Source organism: Mustelus asterias, chromosome 9 (genome assembly GCF_964213995.1).
Source record: "Mustelus asterias chromosome 9, sMusAst1.hap1.1, whole genome shotgun sequence".
Taxonomy (NCBI): domain Eukaryota; kingdom Metazoa; phylum Chordata; class Chondrichthyes; order Carcharhiniformes; family Triakidae; genus Mustelus; species Mustelus asterias.
The window spans coordinates 3,588,288-3,609,632 of NC_135809.1; the positions used below are offsets into that span (position 1 = coordinate 3,588,288).

Genomic DNA, 21,345 nt, shown 5'->3' on the forward strand with positions numbered 1-21,345 from the left:
AGATGATCAGTGGAATACTGAAGCTGGTGAATCCCTTTACACTGGGTGACTGCTCAGTGGAAATCCTCCATTCAGTCCACACACACAATTCTGAGCTGTTGGTGGTCTGTCATATTCATTCCCCATCTTGCTCTCGCGCTGACATCCCTGTCGGCCTGCCGCACTGTTCCAGTGAAGCTGATAATGAGATTCAGTAACAGCACCTCATCCTTTGATTAGGGTTTCATTTCATTTGATTTATTATTGTCACATGTATTAGTATACAGTGAAAAAATATTCTTTCTTGCGTGCTACACAAAGCATACCGTACAGAGGGAAGGAAAGGAGAGGGCGCAGAATGTAGTGTTACAGTCATAGCTAGCGTGTAGAGAAAGATCAACTTAGTGCGAGATAGGTCTGTTCAAAAGTCTGACAGCAGCAGAAAGAAGCTGTTCTTGTGTCGGTCGGTACGTGGCCTTAGACTTTTGTATCTTTTTCCCGGCGGAAGAAGGTGGAAGAGAGAATGTCCAGGCTGCGTGGGGTCTTTAATTATGCTGGCTGCTTTGCCGAGGCAGCGGGAAGTGTAGACAGAGCCAATGGATGGGAGGCTGGTTTGAGTGATGGACTGGGCTTCATTCACTTTACAACCTTCCGGGCTCAACATTCAAGTTTAACAGATTCAGATAGTAATCTCTATCCCCTCATTCTGTTTCCATTTCTTTGCCAGCACTTTTTTTCTTAGTTTTGTTTTCAGGTGGCAGGAACTGCTCAAGGCACATCCTTTCTTTCTTCGTTTCTTTTCTTGCCCCATCACCATTCTCTTTGGCTCTGAAAGATTATCACTCCTGTCCTCCACCCTATCACAGACCTTCCTTTTGTTCTTGTCCCACCCACCTCTTGGCATCTATTACATTGCTAAAGGGTACCTACTGGTTCAGCTCAGTTGACTGGACAGCTAGTTTGTGAGACAGAGAGATACCAACAGTGCGGGTTCAGTTCCACCTTTAGGCCCCACCTTCAGGTTCAGCCCCACCTTCTCAACCTTGCCCCTCACATGACGTATGGTGACCCTTGGGTTTAGTCACCACCAGTCACCGGGCTATAGCAACTTTACCTTTCACATCTCTAACATTTCCCAGTTCTAATGAAAGGTCATCGACCTGAAACTTTAATTCCGTTTCTCTCTTCACAAATGCTGCCAGCCCTGCTAAGTATTTCCAGGGTTAACTGCAGATTTTCTTATTGTTGGTGATTGGAACTTGTTGCCTGCAGACTCTCTTTCCTGTTTCCTAAAATGGTGACTAAGCATCCAATGGCCCCTCATTGGCGGAATTCTCTGGCTATTCACGCCAACGGGATTCTCGGGTGCCACTGCAATGAATGGAGATTTGGCCGAGCGCCAAATTCTCCGTCCTCACTTGCAGAAGCGGCGGGCGTGAACAGCCAGTGTTCCGGCCCTTGGCTGTAAAACATTTTGGGAGATCCTGGAATCAGGAAAGGTGCAATATAAATGGAACTCCTTTCTTTTAATCGAGACCCAGTAATGCCTAAAAAAAACAATCAAACCACGCAGATTATTTTGGTTATTTCAGCGGCTGTGCTGGTTTTGCCGTCCCAGGTCAGAGTCTCACAAGAGTCCATCTCAGAATATTTCTTGACCATATTGAAGCAGCAAGCTCCAAACTCCTCATTATATATAAGAACTGAACTTTTCCAGCTGATATTTATCTTTCTTTCTCCTCCAAGGAAATTTGCTGCCACAATCCCTCGGCCCTTCTCTGTCCGTTATAACTCTTACACCCAAAGTATTGAAGTTCTGGACAACATTGAGCAACTGAAGAACCTGGTTGACAGCATTAGTGGTAAGCGTCTATCTCAGAATGATCAAACTGATGATTACCTCAAACGCTATTCGACATGAGTGAAGATTCTCAATATCCAATAAGCTGTAACTACATCTGTGTATGTGCCCTATTTTTGCACAGGTATTACCCAGTCTATTTTAGATTTTGGTTTGACTTCTTGCACCTCCCACATTGCAGCGAATAACCATGTACTATCCTGAGTAAGCCAATTATTTACAGATATTTAAGCACACAGATGCTGATCTACCTCTGCAGGGCTGGGGGAGTGCTGCATTGTCAGAGTTGTAGTCTTTTGGACAAGGGCACAACTGCCCTCTCAGGTGGACAGAAAGGATCCCATCGAGCTTTTCGAAGTGGAGCAGGGGGTTTCAACCTCAGTGTTCTGGCAAGTGGTCTGTTCTCAATTAATATCACTAAAGCAGATTACCTGGTCATAATCACAGTGCTGTTTTTGGGATCTTGCTGTGTGCAAATTGTTGGAGGTGCTGTGCTTCAATGGGCTGTTAAACCAAGATCTTGTCCATTCATTCAGGTATTATAAAAGATCACATGGCAGAACTTGAAGAAATCTGGCAATTCTCTCATTCTTTTCCTCAATCTCTTTTTCTATGTTTCTATAGCCTAGTAATCGCTAAGGTAGGGACATGTTCGGCACAACTTTGTGGGCTGAAGGGCCTGAATTGTGCTGTAGTTTTTCTATGTTTCCATGTTTCTAATATCTCTTCCACAACCAATATCACCAAAAATAAACCAACTTCCTCATTCAATCACACAAAACTAGTCAACTCTCTCATTCACCTATATAAAACCAGGGGCCCAAGCAACTGAAGGCTCCAGCACTAATAGAGGAGCGATTAAAATCGGTGTTAAGCAAGATTTGATTCGGTTTGATTTCTTATGTCACATGTATTGGTATAGGGTGAAAAATACTGTTTCTTGTGCACTGTGCAGACAAAGCATGCCGTTCATAGAATACATAGGGGAGAAGGAAATGAGAGAGTGCAGAATGTAGTGTTACAGTCATAGCTAGGGTGCAGAGAAAGATTAACTTAATATAAGGTAAGTCCATTCAAAGGTCTGGTGGCAGCAGGGAAGAAGCTGTTATTGAGTTGGTTGATACGTGATCTCAGATTTTTGTATCTTTTCCCTGATGGAAGAAGGTGGAAGAGAGAATGTCCGGGGTTTTGATTTGATTTGATTTGATTTATTATTGTCACGTGTATTAACATACAGTGAAAAGTCTTGCGTGCTATGCAGACAAAACATACCGTTCATAGAGAAGGAAACGAGAGAGTGCAAACTGTAGTGTTACAGTCATAGCTAGGGTGTAGAGAAAGGTCAACTTAACGCAAGGTAAGTCCATTCAACAGTCTGACAGCAGCAGGGAAGAAGCTGTTCTCGAGTCGGTTGGTACGTGACCTCAGACTTTTATATCTTTTTTCCGAAGGAAGAAGGTGGAAGAGAGAATGTCTGGGGTGCGTGGGGTCCTTAATTATGCTGGCTGCTTTGCCGAGGCAGCGGGAAGTGTAGAGAGTCAATGGATGGGAGGCTGGGTTGCTTGTTGGATTGGGCTGCATTCATGACATTTTGTAGTTCTTTGCAGTCTTGGGCAGAGTAGGAGCCATACCAACCTGTGATACAACCAGAAAGAATGCTTTCTATGGTACATCTGTAAAGGTTGGTGTAAAATTTGCTACCAAATAAACCTGTTGGACTTTAACCTAGTGTTGTTAAAACTCTTACAAAGTTGGTGAGAGTCATAGGTGACATGCCAAATTTCCTTAGTCTTCTGAGAAAGTAGAGCCATTGGTGGACTTTCTTAACTATAGTGTCGGCATGGGGGGACCAGGACAGGTTGTTGGTGATCTGGACACCTAAAAACTTGAAGCTCTCAACCCTTTCTACTTCTTCCCCGTTGATGTAGACAGGGGCATGTTCTCCTTTACACTTCCTGAAGTCGATGACAATCTCCTTCGTTTTGTTGACTGGTGCCTGGGGGTCCTTGATTATGCTGGCTGCTTTTCTGAGTGGGAAGTGTAGACAGCATCAATGGATGGGTGGCTGATTTGCGTGATGGACTGGGCTATGTTCACGACCCGTTGTAGTTTCTTGCAGCCCTGGTCAGAACAGGAGACATACCAAGCTGTGATACATCCGGAAAGGATGCTTTCCATGGTGCATCCGTAAAAATTGGTGAGCGTCATAGCAGACGTGCCAAATTTCATTCGCCTTCTGAGAAAGTAGAGGCTTTGGTGGGCTTTCTTAACTACAGTGTCAGCATGAAGGGACAGGGCAGGTTGTTGGTGATCAGGACACCTAGAAATCTGAAGCTCTAAACCATTTCCACTTCATCTCCATTGATGTAGACAGGGGCCTGTCCTCCACTTCAAGAGGCCAGAATTCGAGGAGCACAGAGATTTTGGAGGGTTGTCAGGCTGGAAGAGGTTACAGAGATAGGGAGGCAATGCTTTTGAGACAATGCACAATAAGTTGCGTTTTAAGAAATAGTACGGTAACATATTGAAACCAATTGAATAAAAATACATAAATTCTAATTGCTGTTGTTTAAAATTTGCAGGTGAAATGGGAACTCTCTACCACGCTCTGAGGAAACTTCAGTGAAGATTAGAACATAGAACATAGAACAGTACAGCACAGAACAGGCCCTTCGGCCCACGATGTTGTGCCGAGCTTTATCTGAAACCAAGATCAAGCTATCCCACTCCCTATCATCCTGGTGTGCTCCATGTGCCTATCCAATAACCGCTTAAATGTTCCCAAAGTGTCTGACTCCACTATCACTGCAGACAGTCCATTCCACACCCCAACCACTCTCTGTGTAAAGAACCTACCTCTGATATCCTTCCTATATCTCCCACCACGAACCCTATAGTTATGCCCCCTTGTAATAGCTCCATCCACCCGAGGAAATAGTCTTTGAACGTTCACTCTATCTATCCCCTTCATCATTTTATAAACCTCTATTAAGTCTCCCCTCAGTCTCCTCCGCTCCAGAGAGAACATTCCTAGCTCCCTCAACCTTTCCTCATAAGACCTACCCTCCAAACCAGGCAGCATCCTGGTAAATTTCCTCTGCACTCTTTCCAGCACTTCCACATCCTTCTTATGGTGAGGTGACCAGAACTGCACACAGTATTCCAAATGTGGTCTCACCAAGGTCCTGTACAGTTGCAGCATAACCCCACGGCTCTTAAACTCCAACCCCCTGTTAATAAAAGCTAACACACTATAGGCCTTCTTCACAGCTCTATCAACTTGAGTGGCAACCTTTAGAGATCTGTGGATATAGACCCCAAGATCTCTCTGTTCTTCCACAGTCTTCAGAACCCTACCTTTGACCCTGTAATCCACATTTAAATTAGTCCTACCAAAATGAATCACCTCACATTTAGAACATAGAACATAGAACATTACAGCGCAGTACAGGCCCTTCGGCCCTCGATGTTGCGCCAACCAGTGGTACCAATCTAAAGCCCCTCTAATCTACACTATTCCAATATCATCCATATGTTTATCCAATAACCACTTGAACGCTCTCAACGTTGACAACTCCACCACTGCTGCAGGCAGGGCATTCCACGCCCTTACTACTCTCTGAGTAAAGAACCTACCTCTAACATCTGTCCTATATCTCTCACCCCTCAATTTAAAGCTATGTCCCCTCGTGCTAGCCAACACCATCCGAGGAAAAAGGCTCTCACTATCCACCCTATCTAATCCTCTGATCATCTTGTATGCCTCTATTAAGTCACCTCTTAACCTTCTTCTCTCTAACGAAAACAACCTCAAGCCTCAAGGTACGATTTTCCCACCATACCAGGCAACATCCTGGTAAATCTCCTCTGCACCCTTTCCAACACTTCCATATCTTTCCTATAATACGGCGACCAGAACTGTATGCAATACTCCAAATGCGGCCGCACCAGAGTTTTGTACAGTTGCAGCATGACCTCCTGGCTCCGAAACTCAATCCCTCTACCAATAAAAGCTAACACACCGTATGCCTTCTTAACAACCCTATCAACCTGGGTGCCAACTTTCAGGGATCTATGCACATGGACACCCAGATCCCTCTGTTCATCCACACTACCAAGTATCTTACCATTAGCCCAGTACTCTGTATTCCTGTTACTCCTTCCAAAGTGAATCACCTCACATTTTTCCGCATTAAACACCATTTGCCACCTCTCAGCCCGGCTCTGCAGCTTATCTATGTCCCTCTGTAACCTGCCACTTCCCTCCGCACTGTCTACAACTCCACCGACTTTAGTGTCATCCGCAAATTTACTAATCCATCCTTCCACGCCCTCATCCAAGTCATTAATAAAAATGACAAACAGCAGTGGCCCCAAAACAGATCCTTGCGGTACACCACTAGTAACTGAACTCCAGGATGAATATTTCCCATCAACCACCACCCTCTGTTTTCTTACAGCTAGCCAATTCCTGATCCAAACCACTAAATCACCCTCAATCCCATGTGTCCGTATTTTCTGCAAAAGCGTACCATGGGGAACCTTATCAAACGCTTTGCTGAAATCCATATACACCACATCAACCGCTTTACCCTCATCCACCTCTTTGGTCACCTTCTCAAAGAACTCAATAAGGTTTGTGAGGCACGACCTACCCTTCACAAAACCGTGCTGACTATCCCTAATCAAATTATTCCTTTCTAGGTGATTATAAATCCTATCTCTTATAATCCTTTCCAAAACTTTGCCCACAACAGAAGTAAGGCTCACCGGTCTAAAATTACCAGGGTTGTCCCTACTCCCCTTCTTGAACAAGGGGACAACATTTGCTATCCTCCAGTCTTCCGGCACTGTTCCTGTAGACAATGACGACACAAAGATCAAAGCCAAAGGCTCTGCAATCTCCTCTCTAGCCTCCCAGAGAATCCTAGGATAAATCCCATCCAGCCCAGGGGACTTATCTATTTTTACCCTTTCCAGAATTGCTAACACCTCCTCCTTATGAACATGAATCCCATCCAGTCCAACAGCCTGCATCTCAGTACTCCCCTCAACAACACTGTCCCTCTCCAGTGTGAATACCGACGAAAAATATTCATTTAGTGCCTCTCCTATCTCTTCAGACTCCACGCACAACTTCCCACCCCTGTCCTTGACTGGCCCTAATCTTACCCTAGTCATTCTTTTACTCCTGACATACCTATAGAAAGCTTTAGGGTTTTCCTTGATCCTACCTGCCAAAGACTTCTCATGTCCCCTCCTGGCTCTTCTTAACTCTTTCTTTAGGTCCTTCCTGGCTAACTTGTAACTCTCAAGCGCCCTAACTGAGCCTTCACGTCTCATCTTAACATAAGTCTCCTTCTTCCTCTTCACAAGAGATTCAACCTCCTTAGTAAACCACGGTTCCCTCACACGTCTGCTTCCTCCCTGCCTGACAGGTACATATTTATCAAGGATGCGTAGTAGCTGTTCCTTGAACAAGTTCCACATTACAATTGTGCCCATCCCCTGCATTTTCCTTCCCCAACCTATGCCAGCTAAATCTCGCCTAATCGCATCATAATTTCCTTTCCCCGAGCTATAACTCTTGCCCTTTGGTATATACCTATCCTTTTCCATTGCTAAAGTAAACGTAATCGAATTGTGGTCACTGTCACCAAAGTGCTCACCTACCTCCAAATCTAACACCTGGCCTGGTTCATTACCCAGTACCAAATCCAATGTGGCCTCGCCTCTTGTTGGTCTATCTACATACTGCGTCAGGAAGCCTTCCTGCACACACTGGACAAAAACCGACCCCTCTAAAGTACTTGAACTTTAGCTTTTCCAGTCAATATTTGTAAAGTTAAAGTCCCCCAGTACAACTACCCTGTTACTTTCGCTCCCATCCAGAATCATCTTTGCAATCTTTTCCTCTACATCTCTGGAACTTTTCGGAGGTCTATAAAAAACTCCCAACAGGGTGACCTCTCCTTTCCTGTTTCTAACCTCAGCCCAAACTACCTCAGTAGACGAGTCCTCATCAAATGTCCTTTCTGCCACCGTAATACTGTCCTTGACTAACAATGCCACACCTCCCCCTCTTTTACCACCTTCCCTGCACTTACTGAAACATCTAAACCCCGGAACCTGCAACAACCATTCCTGTCCCTGCTCTATCCATGTCTCCGAGATAGCCACAACATCGAAATCCCAGGTACCAACCCATGCTGCAAGCTTATCCACCTTATTCCGGATGCTCCTGGCGTTGAAGTATACACACTTCAAACCGCCTTCCTGCCTGCCAGTACACTCCCGCGACCCTGAAACCTCATCCATGACCTCACTACTCTCAACCTCCTGTACACCGGAGCTACAATTCAGGTACCCACCCCCCTGCTGAATTAGTTTAAACCCTCCCGAAGAGCATTAGCAAATTTCCCCCCCAAGATATTGGTACCCCTCTGGTTCAAGTGCAGACCATCCTGTTTGTAGAGGTCCCACCTACCCCAGAAAGAGCCCCAATTGTCCAGGTATCTGAATCCCTCCCTCCTGCACCATCCCTGTAACCACGTGTTCAACTGCTCTCTCTCCTTATTCCTCTCCTCACTATCACGTGGCACGGGTAACAAACCAGAGATAACAACTGTTTGTTCTAGCCCTAAGCTTCCACCCTAACTCCCTGAATTTCTGCCTTACATCCCCATCCCTTTTCCTACCTATGTCTTGAGTGCCTGTGTGAACCACAACTTGGGGCTGGTCCCCCTCCCCCTTAAGGATTTTGAAAACACGATCCGAGACATCGCGGACTCTGGCTCCTGGGAGGCAACACACCAGCCGCGAGTCTCTCTCGTTCCCGCAGAATCTCCTGTCCGTCCCATTTATCAGGGTTAAACTCCATTTGCCATTTTTCAGCCCAGCTTTGCATCCTATCTATGTCCCTTTGCAGCCTACAACAGCCCTCCACCTCATCCACTACTCCACCAATCTGGGTGTCATCAGCAAATTTACTGATCCACCCTTCAGCCCCCTCCTCTAAGTCATTAATAAAAATCACAAAGAGCAGAGGACCAAGCACTGATCCCTGCGACACTCCGCTAGCAACCTGCCTCCAGTCCGAAAATTTTCCATCCACCACCACCCTCTGTCTTCGATCAGACAGCCAGTTACCTATCCAATCGGCCAACTTTCCCTCTATCCCACACCTCCTCACTTTCATCATAAGCCGACCATGGGGGACCTTATCAAACACCTTACTAAAATCCATGTATATGACATCAACTGCCCTACCTTCATCAACACACTTAGTTAACTCCTCAAAAAATTCAATCAAATTTGTGAGGCACGACCTGCCCTTCACAAATCCGTGCTGACTATCCCGGATTAATCCGCATCTTTCTAAATGGTCGTAAATCCCATCCCTAAGGACCTTTTCCATCAATTTACCAACTACCGAAGTAAGACTAACCGGTCTATAATTACCAGGATCATTTCCATTCCCTTTCTTAAACAGAGGAACAACATTCGCCACTCTCCAATCCTCTGGCACCATCCCCGTGGACAGCGAGGACCCAAAGATCAAAGCCAAAGGCTCTGCAATCTCATCCCTTGCCTCCCAAAGAATCCTAGGATATATTTCATCAGGCCCAGGGGACTTATCGACCTTCAGTTTATTCAAAACTGCCAGTACATCCTCCCTCCAAACATCTATTTCCTCCAACCTATTAGCCTGTAACACCTTCTCTTCCTCAAAAACATGGCCCCTCTCCTTGGTGAACACTGAAGAAAAGTATTCATTCATCACCTCGCCTATCTCTACTGACTCCTTACACAAGTTCCCACTACTGTCCTTGACCGGCCCTAACCTCACCCTGGTCATTCTTTTATTCCTCACATAAGAGTAAAAAGCCTTGGGGTTTTCCTTGATCCGACCCGCCAAGGACTTCTCATGTCCCCTCCTAGCTCTCCTAAGCCCCTTTTTCAGTTCATTCCTTGCTAACTTGTAACCCTCAATCGAGGGTTGTTTCCTCATCCCTACATAAGCTTCCTTTGGTACAAAGTCTTGTCATAAGTATTGGATCATCATCTGCATCTATCCTAATTCTTCATAACTTTCATACTCTTCATTTGAAGTATTCAACATCGAAGGAAGCCATTTGGCATGCTCTGCCTATTAGTGGTTTTTTGAAAGATTTATCCAGTTCTTTCCACTCCCATAATGAGGACCCCGTAGACATGCCTCTATTTTGTTTTTCATGAATTTATCCAATTCCATTCCGAAAGTTACGATTGAATCTGGTTCCACTATTTTTTCAGGCAGTGCATTACAGATCATAGCAACTTACTGCACTATCTTCATCTGCCAGTCTGATTCAATCCCAATTATCTTCAATCTGAGTCTCTCTAGTGACTGATCCACCTGCTAGTCGAAGCAGTTTCTCTTCATTTACTCTATCAGTAACCCTCATTATTCATAGATACATATAGATCCGTCCTATTTGAAACAGTTTTTGTGCTGGGTTTTCCGTGCCGACACAGATCTTAAAGAGTGAGCAGTAATTCTGATCTGAACAGGCCAATTCCGCTGCCTCTAATCCCCATGATGTGGAGATGCCGGCATTGGACTGGGGTAGGCACAGTAAGAAGTCTCACAACACCAGGTTAAAATCCAACAGGTTTATTTGTTAGCACGAACTTTCAGAGTGCTTCCCCTTCACTCACCTGATGAAAGAGTAGCGCTCCAAAAGCTCGTGCGACCAAATAAACCTGTTGGACTTTAACCTGGTGTTGTGAGACTTCTAATCCCCAGGAAGATTTCATGAAAAATGGGCATTCCATACACCCAGTCAGTTTGGTTGGGCTTGTCATTGACTGCACAGAAGAACATTGGAGCAGTAAACGCATCTAAGGCAGGTTTAACCAACACTGGATCAGAGAGCTTTCCTGGGGCTCTAGATATTAAGCATCTGCATGGTGGGAAACATACTGGCCGGAATTCTCCGGCTGTTCATGCCAGCGGGATTCTCTGGTCCCACTGGAAGTGTACCCCTGCTGTGGTTTTTGATGTGGAGATGCCGGCGTTGGACTGGGGTGAACACAGTAAGAAGTTTAACAACACCAGGTTATTAACCTGGTGTTGTTAAACTTCTTACTGTGGTTTTTGATAGCAGTGAGAACAGAGAATCCCGCTGCTAGCAAACACCACTCCACCTCCTGCCGGTGGGAGACATGCGACTGGGAGGCCGGAGAATCTCACCCACTGTTCTTTGAACTTGATTTGCACTTGTCCATTTTGAACTTAGTGTAAGAAGGTGGATGGGGATGGGTGTGAAATTTTCCTGTATTGAGCCAAGAGATCTAAAATACTCAAGACACATTTGATGTTGTAAAGCCCTTTGACCATGTGCCTGTATTTCTGCCAATGCCAATAACCTCCCCCCCCCCCCCCACATACTAGTCAATAGCCATTGTCCTTCTGTACCTTTAGTAAATGTTAGTGTCTATACTGCCACATTGTTTATGCAGACAGTATATGTTCCAGGACAGACCCTACAGAGCTCCACTAGTCACTGTCCCCTATATCTTCTGTTCAGTCAATGAACACACACCACCGATTCAGTCTGCAGGTGAGAGTAATTTTGAAAATGCAAATAGAATGAGTGTTGAGGTGATCTTGAGGTGTCCAGCCTGAGTCTTTAGTCACAGGCTCAGTGCTTCTTTCTGAGGCTTGCATGGGCAGCTGTTACAAAACAGCAATATTGCTCATTTGAAGAGAACACCTGAGACCCTTTTGAGTAGAAGCGTGTTTATGCAAAATGGTTATATTTGAATGCTTTGAACAATTCTTTATTTCTCCCCTCTTACGTTGTATATCTGTCAGTTCTCTGTTAAGGCAGTCTTTTTACTGCATACAGTTTGCGTCTTTCTCTATTCTCATTGAAATATAAAGAAAAGGTTGATGCAAAAGATCAGGGTTGTCCAAGTTTTATTTTCTGAGAACCATATATTTGTGTAACATAGATCATAAAGGACCACATGCAATGTCAAAATCAATGTTCATTCAATTGCATCCATCTGATACTAATAATCTTGCTTTTCTTAAATGGAATACATCTATTGAGGTAAAAATTAGATATATGCAGTTTCAGCTAATATCAAAAATAAATGTAATTTGATAAAATAACATAAAAGTAAGCTAGTCCAATTCACAATTAAGGCAATGTTACTAAGAACCTATGTCAAACTTACAGATCTAAGAAAATTTGAAACAGGACAAACCAGCTAATAGGAAATAAAAGATAAATACTGTGGATGTTGGAAATCTGAAATTCCACCAAAAATACCATGAAAGTACTCAGCTGGCAACCACTTCTGTGGAGAGACAGAACAATTTAACATTTCAGATCCATGAACTTTTATCAGAACTGGAAGGAATATGAGATTTAACAGTGTTTAGGCACAGCTTTGATCTCTATTTTTACAGAAGGATATCCTTGCACTGGAGACTGTTCAGCAAAGATTCACTCGATTTGTTGCTGAGTCAAGAGGGTTGTCCTATGAGAGGCTAAGTTAATTGAGCCGAGACAGTTTGGAGTTTAGAAAAAAATGAGAGGTAATTTCATTGAAACATACAAGATTCTTCAGGGTTTGATAGGGTAAACACTGGGAGATCGTTTCCGCTCCTCTGAAACACAGGGACACGGTCTCAGGAAAAGGGGCCAATTATTTAGGACTGAGATGAGGAGAAATATCTCCTTTCAGAGGTTCATGAATCTTTGCAATTTTCTACCCAGAGAATTGAGGATACTCCATCATTAAATATATTTAAGGCTGGATTGAGTGATGTTTGGTCTCTCAGGGAATCAATGGATATGGGGGGATAGGCAGAAAATGAAGTTAAGGCAGAAAATCAATCACAATCCTAATGAATGGCAAATCTGGCTCAAGGCGATGCATGATCTACTCCTGCTCCTATTTCTTATATTCATGTGTTCGTGAACAAGTCTTGCTTATTTACTTTAAAGCTGTTCTATCTCCCAGTTCTGATGAAAAGTCATCAACCTGAAATGTTAACTCTGTTTCTTCCACAATGATGTCCCCTGACCTGCTGAGAGTTTCCAGCATTTTCTGCTTTTTTTAATTTGAAGTCAGACATAAGTCGATTACAAATAGGATTGGATAACTTGGAATCCAAGGGCTGGATGTAATCCATGGGCTGAGGGTGGATATCATCTCTTTCATTGATAGATATTAGAAATCTACCCTGTTCAGTTAAGACATTTTGAGTTAATGCATTTATTTTCAGTTTTAACTTCTTAGAACTAATATATACAGGCATAGCATCTAATATAAACTCTGCAAGAATGTTTCAGCCCTGCAACTGTTTGCAGGAGTTCTGAAGCAGAAATAAGTTGTTTTTCAATGTTCTTCATTCATCTGAGAACAATGTTTTCAACTAATTTTCAGATGTTGCAAAATATTGTTAATCTTATCTGAAATTTACAACAGCTTCTAATTTTTTGATAATATTGACCATCCTGTTTACTGGTTGTTCACATTTATTAAAAAAACTCTGAAATGTAACTATTCAAATGATCAAACTGTACAAGATTTTCTTTTGCAGTGTTAATTTTGCTACCTGAGGTAATTGTTCTGCACAACTGAAAGATGCTTACACAATCCTTGCCAGCACTACCCCAAAAGGCAAAGCTTTGAGGTGGCTTCCATCATATTTCCTGTTTTAAAGATAGAATTCAGCATATTAATTGTCTCATTACGAAGACGTATAGAACATGCATGTAATAAATGAAACACAAAGATGTAATATCAAATGAGGTGGACGTCACATCTGTCAATACCATAAATGCAATGTCGTACCTAATAAAATAGTTGAGGTTTAAAAATGTTGCTGTCTTATTTGCTCAGTCTACACTGCAATATATCCCACTGCGCAAAGGACTGTTAGGTGTTTCAAAATGGTTAACCCTAATACCAACTCATTGGTAAGTTTCTGTCTTTCACTGGATAAAAACAAATTACTGCGGATGCTGGAATCTGAAACCAAAAGAGAAAACGCTGGAAAATCTCAGCAGGTCTGGCAGCATCTGTAAGGAGAGAAAAGAGCTGACGTTTCGAGTCCAGATGACCCTCTGCCAGATCTGCTGAGATTTTCCAGCGTTTCCTCTTTTGGTTTCAGTCTTTCACTCTAGGATGTTGGAGGATATCATACAGGGACTGGCTGTATTTACCTTCATTGTGATAACCATGAAAAAAGATCTGTAGAAAATAGAATTGTGATTAGCTGCATTGTGTATTAAGAATCGATACGTAGGCATCAACCCTCGGGTTACAGGTCAATTGCCTTACACACATTATTCATCAACCTCGTAAAGCATGCATCAAACTAGTGCAGAATCTGCAACATTACCAAATTCAACTCCAGTTCGCTTTCTGACAATTGATGGGATAGCACTTTGAGGGGTGAAATCTCAGAAGAGCCTCTGGGTTGTAATGTGAAGCTTTGAATAATTCAGGAGAGCACAAAATGCGCTGAAGTTCACGCAAATATCTAACCACAACGACCCCATCCAGATTGTGGGAACTTTAGCATTTGCTTTAGCCTCTGTCTAACGAAACATAAGCTCTTACTAAACATGCTTTAATGCATCATTTAATTATTGCGAATCAATTTGCAAGGCTTCGGGGAAACAACAACAGAGGAGGATTCATTGGGCTCCATCAAAGAGCTGGCATTGGCACGACGGGCCAGATGGCCTCTTTCTGTGCTATCTCATTCTAAAATGCTAATAGATAACCCGCAATCTGCCACACTGGAAATAACTTACCCACCGGGACAGGCCACTTTCCACATCTGGTGCTGAAATTAACCTATTTCAGGAATTGGAGTTGGTGCCCCAACCTATCGCTTTCTCTTTGAGCTTTGAGCAGCGTCATCTGGACTCGAAACGTCAGCTCTTTTCCCTCCTTACAGATACTACCAGACCCGCTGAGATTTTCCAGCATTTTCTCTTTTGGTTTCAGATTCCAGCATCGGCAGCAATTTACTTTTATCAATCACTTTCTCTCCCGTCTTTCAGTAAATATTTCCTCCAGTTTACTGCATTATCTTTGTGAGCCAAAGATTCTCTTCCATCTCCCGACCAACTTCAGCCATTAGATATTTAATTCCTCCGTCAGGTATTTTTCCCTGTTTCCAGTGACCACCGTGGGAGCTGTTCTGTGCTACATGTTGATAGAAACAGGCCATTCGGCCCAATTACTCCGTGCTGGTGTTTACGCCCACACGAGCTTCTCCCCAGCGCTTCTTCACCTCGCCCCCATAAGCACAGCCTTCCATTTCTTTCTCACCGGTGTTTATCCGGCATTTCCTTGAATTTATCTATTCTGATCACACCCCCTGTGGGAGCGAGTTCCACTTTCTCGCCACTCCCCAGGTAAAGAAGTTTCTCCATAATTCCCAATTGGATTTCCTGTATCACACCCTATGTTATATCTGACTGTAACTGTTATAAAATTATACAGGTGTGTCAATTCCTGCCTTAATAAAGAATACATGAAGCATACAAGCATTTATAGGTAAAATCCTGGATAACAGCAAATTACTGCAGATGCTGGAATCTGAAGCCAAGAGGGAACATGCTGGAAAATCTCAGCAGGTCTGGCAGCATCTGCAAGGAGAGAAAAGAGCTGACGTTTCGAGTCCGGATGATCCTTTGTTAAAGCTTTGACAAAGGCTCATCTGGATCCGAAACGTCAGCTCTTTTCTCTCCTCACAGATGCTGCCAGACCTGCTGAGATTTTCCAGCGTTTTCTCTTTTGGTTTACAGATAAGCTAATTGAGATCTGGTTACTATAATTACTGAGAGACAAATCCATCAGCAGGACGGTATCTCTGCTCGCCAGCAATGATGTTTATTTCTAATTGATCTGATTTCTACCTCGCATTGTTCGATATCTCTCCAGGTCTGCTCATCATTTCACTGTGTCTTTCTCGCCTTGGGTCACTTTCTCAATTCCAGCTGATTTGTTTTTGGTAACTGATCCCCTCTCTCTGTCCCTCCGTACTAACTCCAAATTCAGAGGTGAACTTTTCCGCCGAACATGTTAAATACACAATAACAAATTCTACATGACGGTATTTTTGTCCCCCCCCCCCCCCCCCCCCCGCCGCTCAGCCGTATTCCCTGGGAATTCGAATAGGTAACAAACCGTTTCAAGCGCATTAACCCAGTTCTCATTGAGAGCTCAGTGCAACCTCTGTAACAACAATCATTCACAGACTGGGCAATAAACTGAGCAAATACCTGCCGCCAAATTAACGGCACCCTCTCAATCCTGCGGCTGTGATAAATCGTCCCTGAGTGAGAAATTTCTCTGGGAAGAGCACTTTGTTCGGAAAATTAAAGTTTTATTTTGGATTGTAATGCAACTCACACGTTCTGAATTTCTCGATTTCTCTCACAAAACGAAAACACTTCTTAGATTTTGTAATGTCATTCAAAGCAATTGATTGGACGCTTTATTCAGCTAAAGCCGCTGAAATTTATCACATCCAAATATCCTTTGAGTCTGAATTGACGAAAATAAAATCTGCTTCATTTTCGATCCGTTTTGACGGCGTTTCGAGACGCTGGGGTATTTTGATGGTGGGATCAGTTATTTTATATCCACATTGTGTTTATTGTGACAGATTTATTCTGTCTCAATTTGCAATAATTATACCTTGAATTTATCTGATAAACCTGAAAAGGTAAGACTCCGATTTCACTCAAATACAGTCAGGACGTTGTATCAATCTGGTTAGATTATCAAACCGGAATGCCCTGAAAAACATCAAAAATCAACGCGGAATCCGTTCTCTCTCAATATTCTTCAGCTCCCAATTAAAGGATTTTTCCTAAAATGATCAAACTATGAAGTGCTTTTTTCATGTTCTCTGCAAAGCGGACCCTTCAGGCGTCCCAGAGCTACCAGCGGGAGCTGTAACTCTGGTTGGATCTCGCGGGATGGTGTATTTCCTTCAGAAATTTGGGATTTCCCACCTGCCCTGGAAAGAGGGATAATCAAAAAGAACATGTACCCCACGCAATTTTGGCCAAGTTTACTCCCTAACAGCATTGTGGGTGTACCCTCATCACAGCGACAGCGCTGGCTTCAAGCAAATGTCTCACCACCCCCTTCTCAAGGGGCAATTCGGGATGGACAATCAATGTTGGCCTTGCCCGCGACTCCCACATCCCACGAAAGAATGGAAAAGGCATTGCACATTGAACCTCCAACCGCAACATGATCAGATATTATCAGATTGAAATCAACAGGACAGTACGGCTCTGAATTAATTTTAACCATTCATTCTATACACATCACATATATAGACACAAATCCCTACAGAATCATGAACGATACAGCACGTAAAGACACCACTTCCACATCCTTTAACATAGACACACACGCGGTGTTTATGAAGCTTATCCACAGCATGTTAGAACCAAACTGTAAGTTTAAAAAAATACATCCTTGAATTTACAAAGCCAACGCTGAGAGTGGACCGGGCGGACTCGAATCCATCTTCTTGCTTGCTCCAAAAAACAAATTCAAATTGAATCCAATTCATGGTCCCCACATAACACACAAGATCAAACTTGACAAGACAAAGCATTGGCTTGGTCATAACCCAAAACCAACTCAAAGCATAATGCATAAAATTATAGTTAACACATTTTTAGTCTTAATCGGGATACAGAGTTCAATCCGATCGCACACATTTTCAATCAATTTCGAATCTGAAGCAAACGGGACATTACATCAACATACTGTTTACAATTCGCCCCTGTCGTCTGTTTTTCCAACGTTATTTAAGTTTAAAATTAAACAAGAGCATTATGAACACACACGCACCTCTGCTACATTCAGATCCTGAGGTGCTGTTTACATTGGACACAATTAACTGGAAGCATATTTCGAACCGCCAGTTAACTTTGCATCTCTGTTCAATTTGAATTGTGTACTTTGTGTCAAATCTTTTGGTTATAATTTCCAGAGTGAAGTGTTCCCTCCCACAATCCTCTGAATGGGAATAAAATAATCCTTGAAACTCGACCCAATCCCAATTTTAAATCCAGACAGTGTTACCAATCCGTGACCATGAGCCCGTTGCTGTTGCGGCATCGACTCCAGTAAGATGACAAGCTGTTCAAATTGTTTGGATTTCCTTTAGCTATTTCTAATTCATTTACTGCTCAAACCTCACCGATTTAAAACCCCTCTCGCTCGATCACTTTCTCAAGCGTCCTTAAACAGCTGCTGAAAGGAGAATGTAAATTAAAAGTTCTGCCGAGGACACAGGGAGACCGAGGGGGGAAAAGTGCAGAGTTTTAACTTTCCACACAGACTAAATGTAAAGCGGTCATCGGAAAAAAGGATTGGTTTCTCTGAAGTACATTCCTGAATTTCAGTGTTCCCGTGTGTTTGATTCCTATCTGATCAGGGAGCTGTCTCAGAATCGCATCACTGGAGTTGAACGCAGCTCTGTTTCAGCACCTTGGCCAGCGACATTGCGTCTGGATTTAGCCCGTAGACAGCAAACGAATACCCGGATATCGGCGATTTATTTGATTTGATTTATTATTGTCACATGTATTGTCACACAGTGAAAAGGGTTGTTTCTTGCGCGCTATACAGACAAAGCATACCATTCACAGAGAAGGAAAGGAGAGTGTAGAATGTAGTGTTACAGTCATAACTAGGGTGTAGAGAAAGATCAACTTAATGCAAGGTAGGTCCATTCAAAAGTCTGACGGCAGCAGGGAAGAAGCTGTTCTTGAGTCGGTTGGTACGTGACCTCAGACTTTTGTATCTTTTTCCCAAGGAAGAAGGTGGAAGAGAATATGTCTGGGGTGTGTGGGATCCTTGATTATGCTGGCTACCAGATGTCCACTCCATCTGACGAAGGAGCAGTGCTCCGAAAGCTTATGGTATTTGCTACCAAATAAACCTGTTGGACTTTAACCTGGTGTTGTGAGACTTCTTACTGAGCTTACCCCAGTCCAGCGCCGGCATCTCCACATCATACTTTTCTGTAGACAGAGTCAATGGATGGGAGGCTGGTTTGAGTGATGGACTGGGCTTTATTCATGACACTTTGTAGTTTCCTGCAGTCTTGGACAGAGCAGGAGCCATACCAAGCTGTGATACAACCAGAAAGAATGCTTTCTATGGTGCATCCGTAAAAGTCGATGAAAGTCCTCATGGACATACCAAATTTCCTTAGTCTCCTGAGAAAGTAGAGGCGTTTCTTAAATATAGCGTCAGCATGGAGGGGCCAGAACAGGTTGTTGGTGCTCTGGACACCTAAAAACCAAAAGTTCTCAACCATTTCCACTTTGTCCTGTTGATGTAGACAGGGACATGTTCTCCACTGAAGTCCATGACTATCTCCCTCGTTTTGACACTGAGGGAGAGATTACTATCTCTTTCCTGTACTCCGTCTTGTCATTGTTTGAGAGCCGATGGTTAATAATTTACAAAAGATCAGTATGGAGTGAGCATTAAGTTGAGGCAAATTTGTGAATTTTAAACTTTATATCATTCTAAATACAAATTGAACACATCACAAACCTACAAATTATATCGATATGTTGTTAAAATCGCTTGCAAAGGTTTAAGAAGAGATGGTATTTACACATCTTATCAGCTATCAATACTCCCAGCTATTCGGCACCAATCGGTTAGTTTGGAAATGTAACGATTGTTAATTTAGACAACAGCAAAATAACAATCAGAATAGAAAGTTGCTGATATCAAAGTTTGGGTTTGCAATTTCCGTTCTGTTTGTCTCCTTCATCCTTCAATGATTTTCTCATTGAATGTGTGGCGATAGTCTCCGGCTTTCACATCTCTTCAACATTTAATATCTCAGCTGATAATTCGGCTGTTGACTCATTCCAAATGGTCCCATCTGCTCCGAACACGTGGAACTACCCACGCACATCAGCATCAAATAAAGTTTCCATAATTAATTCAGCGGGTGCCAATATATAGCGGGGACCCCCTCCACACACGCGCACAGTCTCCACCAGAAACCGAGCTCTCGCTAACAGACTGGCTGTCTAAGAATTCCCCCGGCCATTCTGGATACCAGGCTGGGCTGCCAAGTGTCACCCCTCTCGATGAAGACCGAGGTTGCTCCCCAGTGTCTCCCGGAAAAGAGGAGTCTGATTGAGGACAGAGAGCTGGGTAACTCTGGCCCTGAACTCGCTGACCCATCGCTGGCCTTCACTTTGGACCCGGACGGAGACAGAGACCTGGTAACTTTCATCTTCACTCTCCGAAAGGCCAAGGAATCTGCTCTCTCCCGTACCGTCAACATTTTCGAGGTAGGTTTCAGTTTGTAGACAGGTTGAGTGTTGGGTTTCTGATTAAGCGAATTCTTTCATCTCCAAGGTGACTGAGCAACAGAATGCCTTGCTTCTGCGTGAGGTCCTTTGTAAATATCTCTTTGCTGAGGTTTTGTTTTATTGCGATTTAATTCCACAAACAAAACAGCCAAGCAACTTAAATAAACGCAGAAAGTTGCGGGAATCAGTCCAACAGAATAGAGGCATTTGAAACAAAACTAGAAAATTCTGGAAATACTCAGCAGGTCCGACAGCATTTGCTGTTAGAAAAAAAAGGTAGTTTTAAGGGACTCAGATTTCTATTGGCAAACATTAGAATAAGGTATAGTTTTAAGTGGGTTTAACTAAACATTTTGTGGAAGGAAGGGCAAAACTGATAGGAGGCCATTCCCCCATCCCGCCGCGTTAGTTAATTTTTTAGTGCAGCGGGTAGGGAGAATCTTGCGGTGGGCGATGCGTGGGGTTCGTGCATGCGTTCCCGCCGTGATAGTGTCTCCCAGCGCTGGATTTCTGGTAGCATCTGCTCTGTGCCGATTTCCGGCACGGAGCTGCATAATTTATTTAAATGTTCATTTTAATATATTTATTTAGTGGGCCTGGGACAAAGTCTCCTTTGCCCCTTGGGCAGTGCCAAGGGGCCCAGGCCGGCACTGCTCAAGGGGTAAAGTGCCAATACCCAGGGGACACCTTGGCACTGTCCACCAGGCATGGGGTAGTGCCAAGGGGGCAGGGCATATGCGGTGGCAGGGCCTAGTGATGGGGCCTGACGAGGGGCAGAGACTGGCGGCAATCGTTGGCGGTGGATAGTCCCACTGCCATTTTGCATAGGGATCAGTGGGGGAAGGATGGAGGCCAGTGAACGGGGTGGGCTGGGGGTGGGGGGGGGGGTCAGCGGGGGAGCCGGTCAGCCTTCTGTGGGGGTTGGCACTGTGGGAGGGGGGGAGTCGGGACTGTGGGGGGGGAGAGGGTTAACTGTCAGGTGAGGGCAGCTGGAGATCGGGGTGGGCCGGCAGGGGAGAGTTCGGGACTGGCCCTGGAATGGTTTGGGGGGGGCCAGAGATCGGGCCATGGGGGTGCAGAAGGCCAGCATTACGAGGATCAAGGGGCTGG

The 21,345-nt window shown here is 43.9% G+C and overlaps 2 protein-coding genes across 2 annotated transcripts in view; both read left to right on the top strand.

The window, feature by feature from the left end:
• The window catches only part of pah (phenylalanine hydroxylase), a 58,747-nt gene extending 54,272 nt beyond the window's left edge, over positions 1-4,475 (top strand). Inside the window, exons 12-13 of the mRNA XM_078221093.1 lie at positions 1,726-1,841; positions 4,423-4,475. Of these exons, the coding sequence (XP_078077219.1) occupies positions 1,726-1,841; positions 4,423-4,466 (160 nt within the window). The 3' untranslated portion in view covers positions 4,467-4,475. The remainder of the gene's footprint in view (positions 1-1,725; positions 1,842-4,422) is intronic.
• A 15,532-nt stretch (positions 4,476-20,007) lies between these two features.
• th2 (tyrosine hydroxylase 2) overlaps positions 20,008-21,345 on the top strand; it is a 39,606-nt gene continuing 38,268 nt past the window's right edge. The window contains exon 1 of the mRNA XM_078221095.1: positions 20,008-20,214. Coding sequence (XP_078077221.1) covers positions 20,008-20,214 — 207 coding nt within the window. The remainder of the gene's footprint in view (positions 20,215-21,345) is intronic.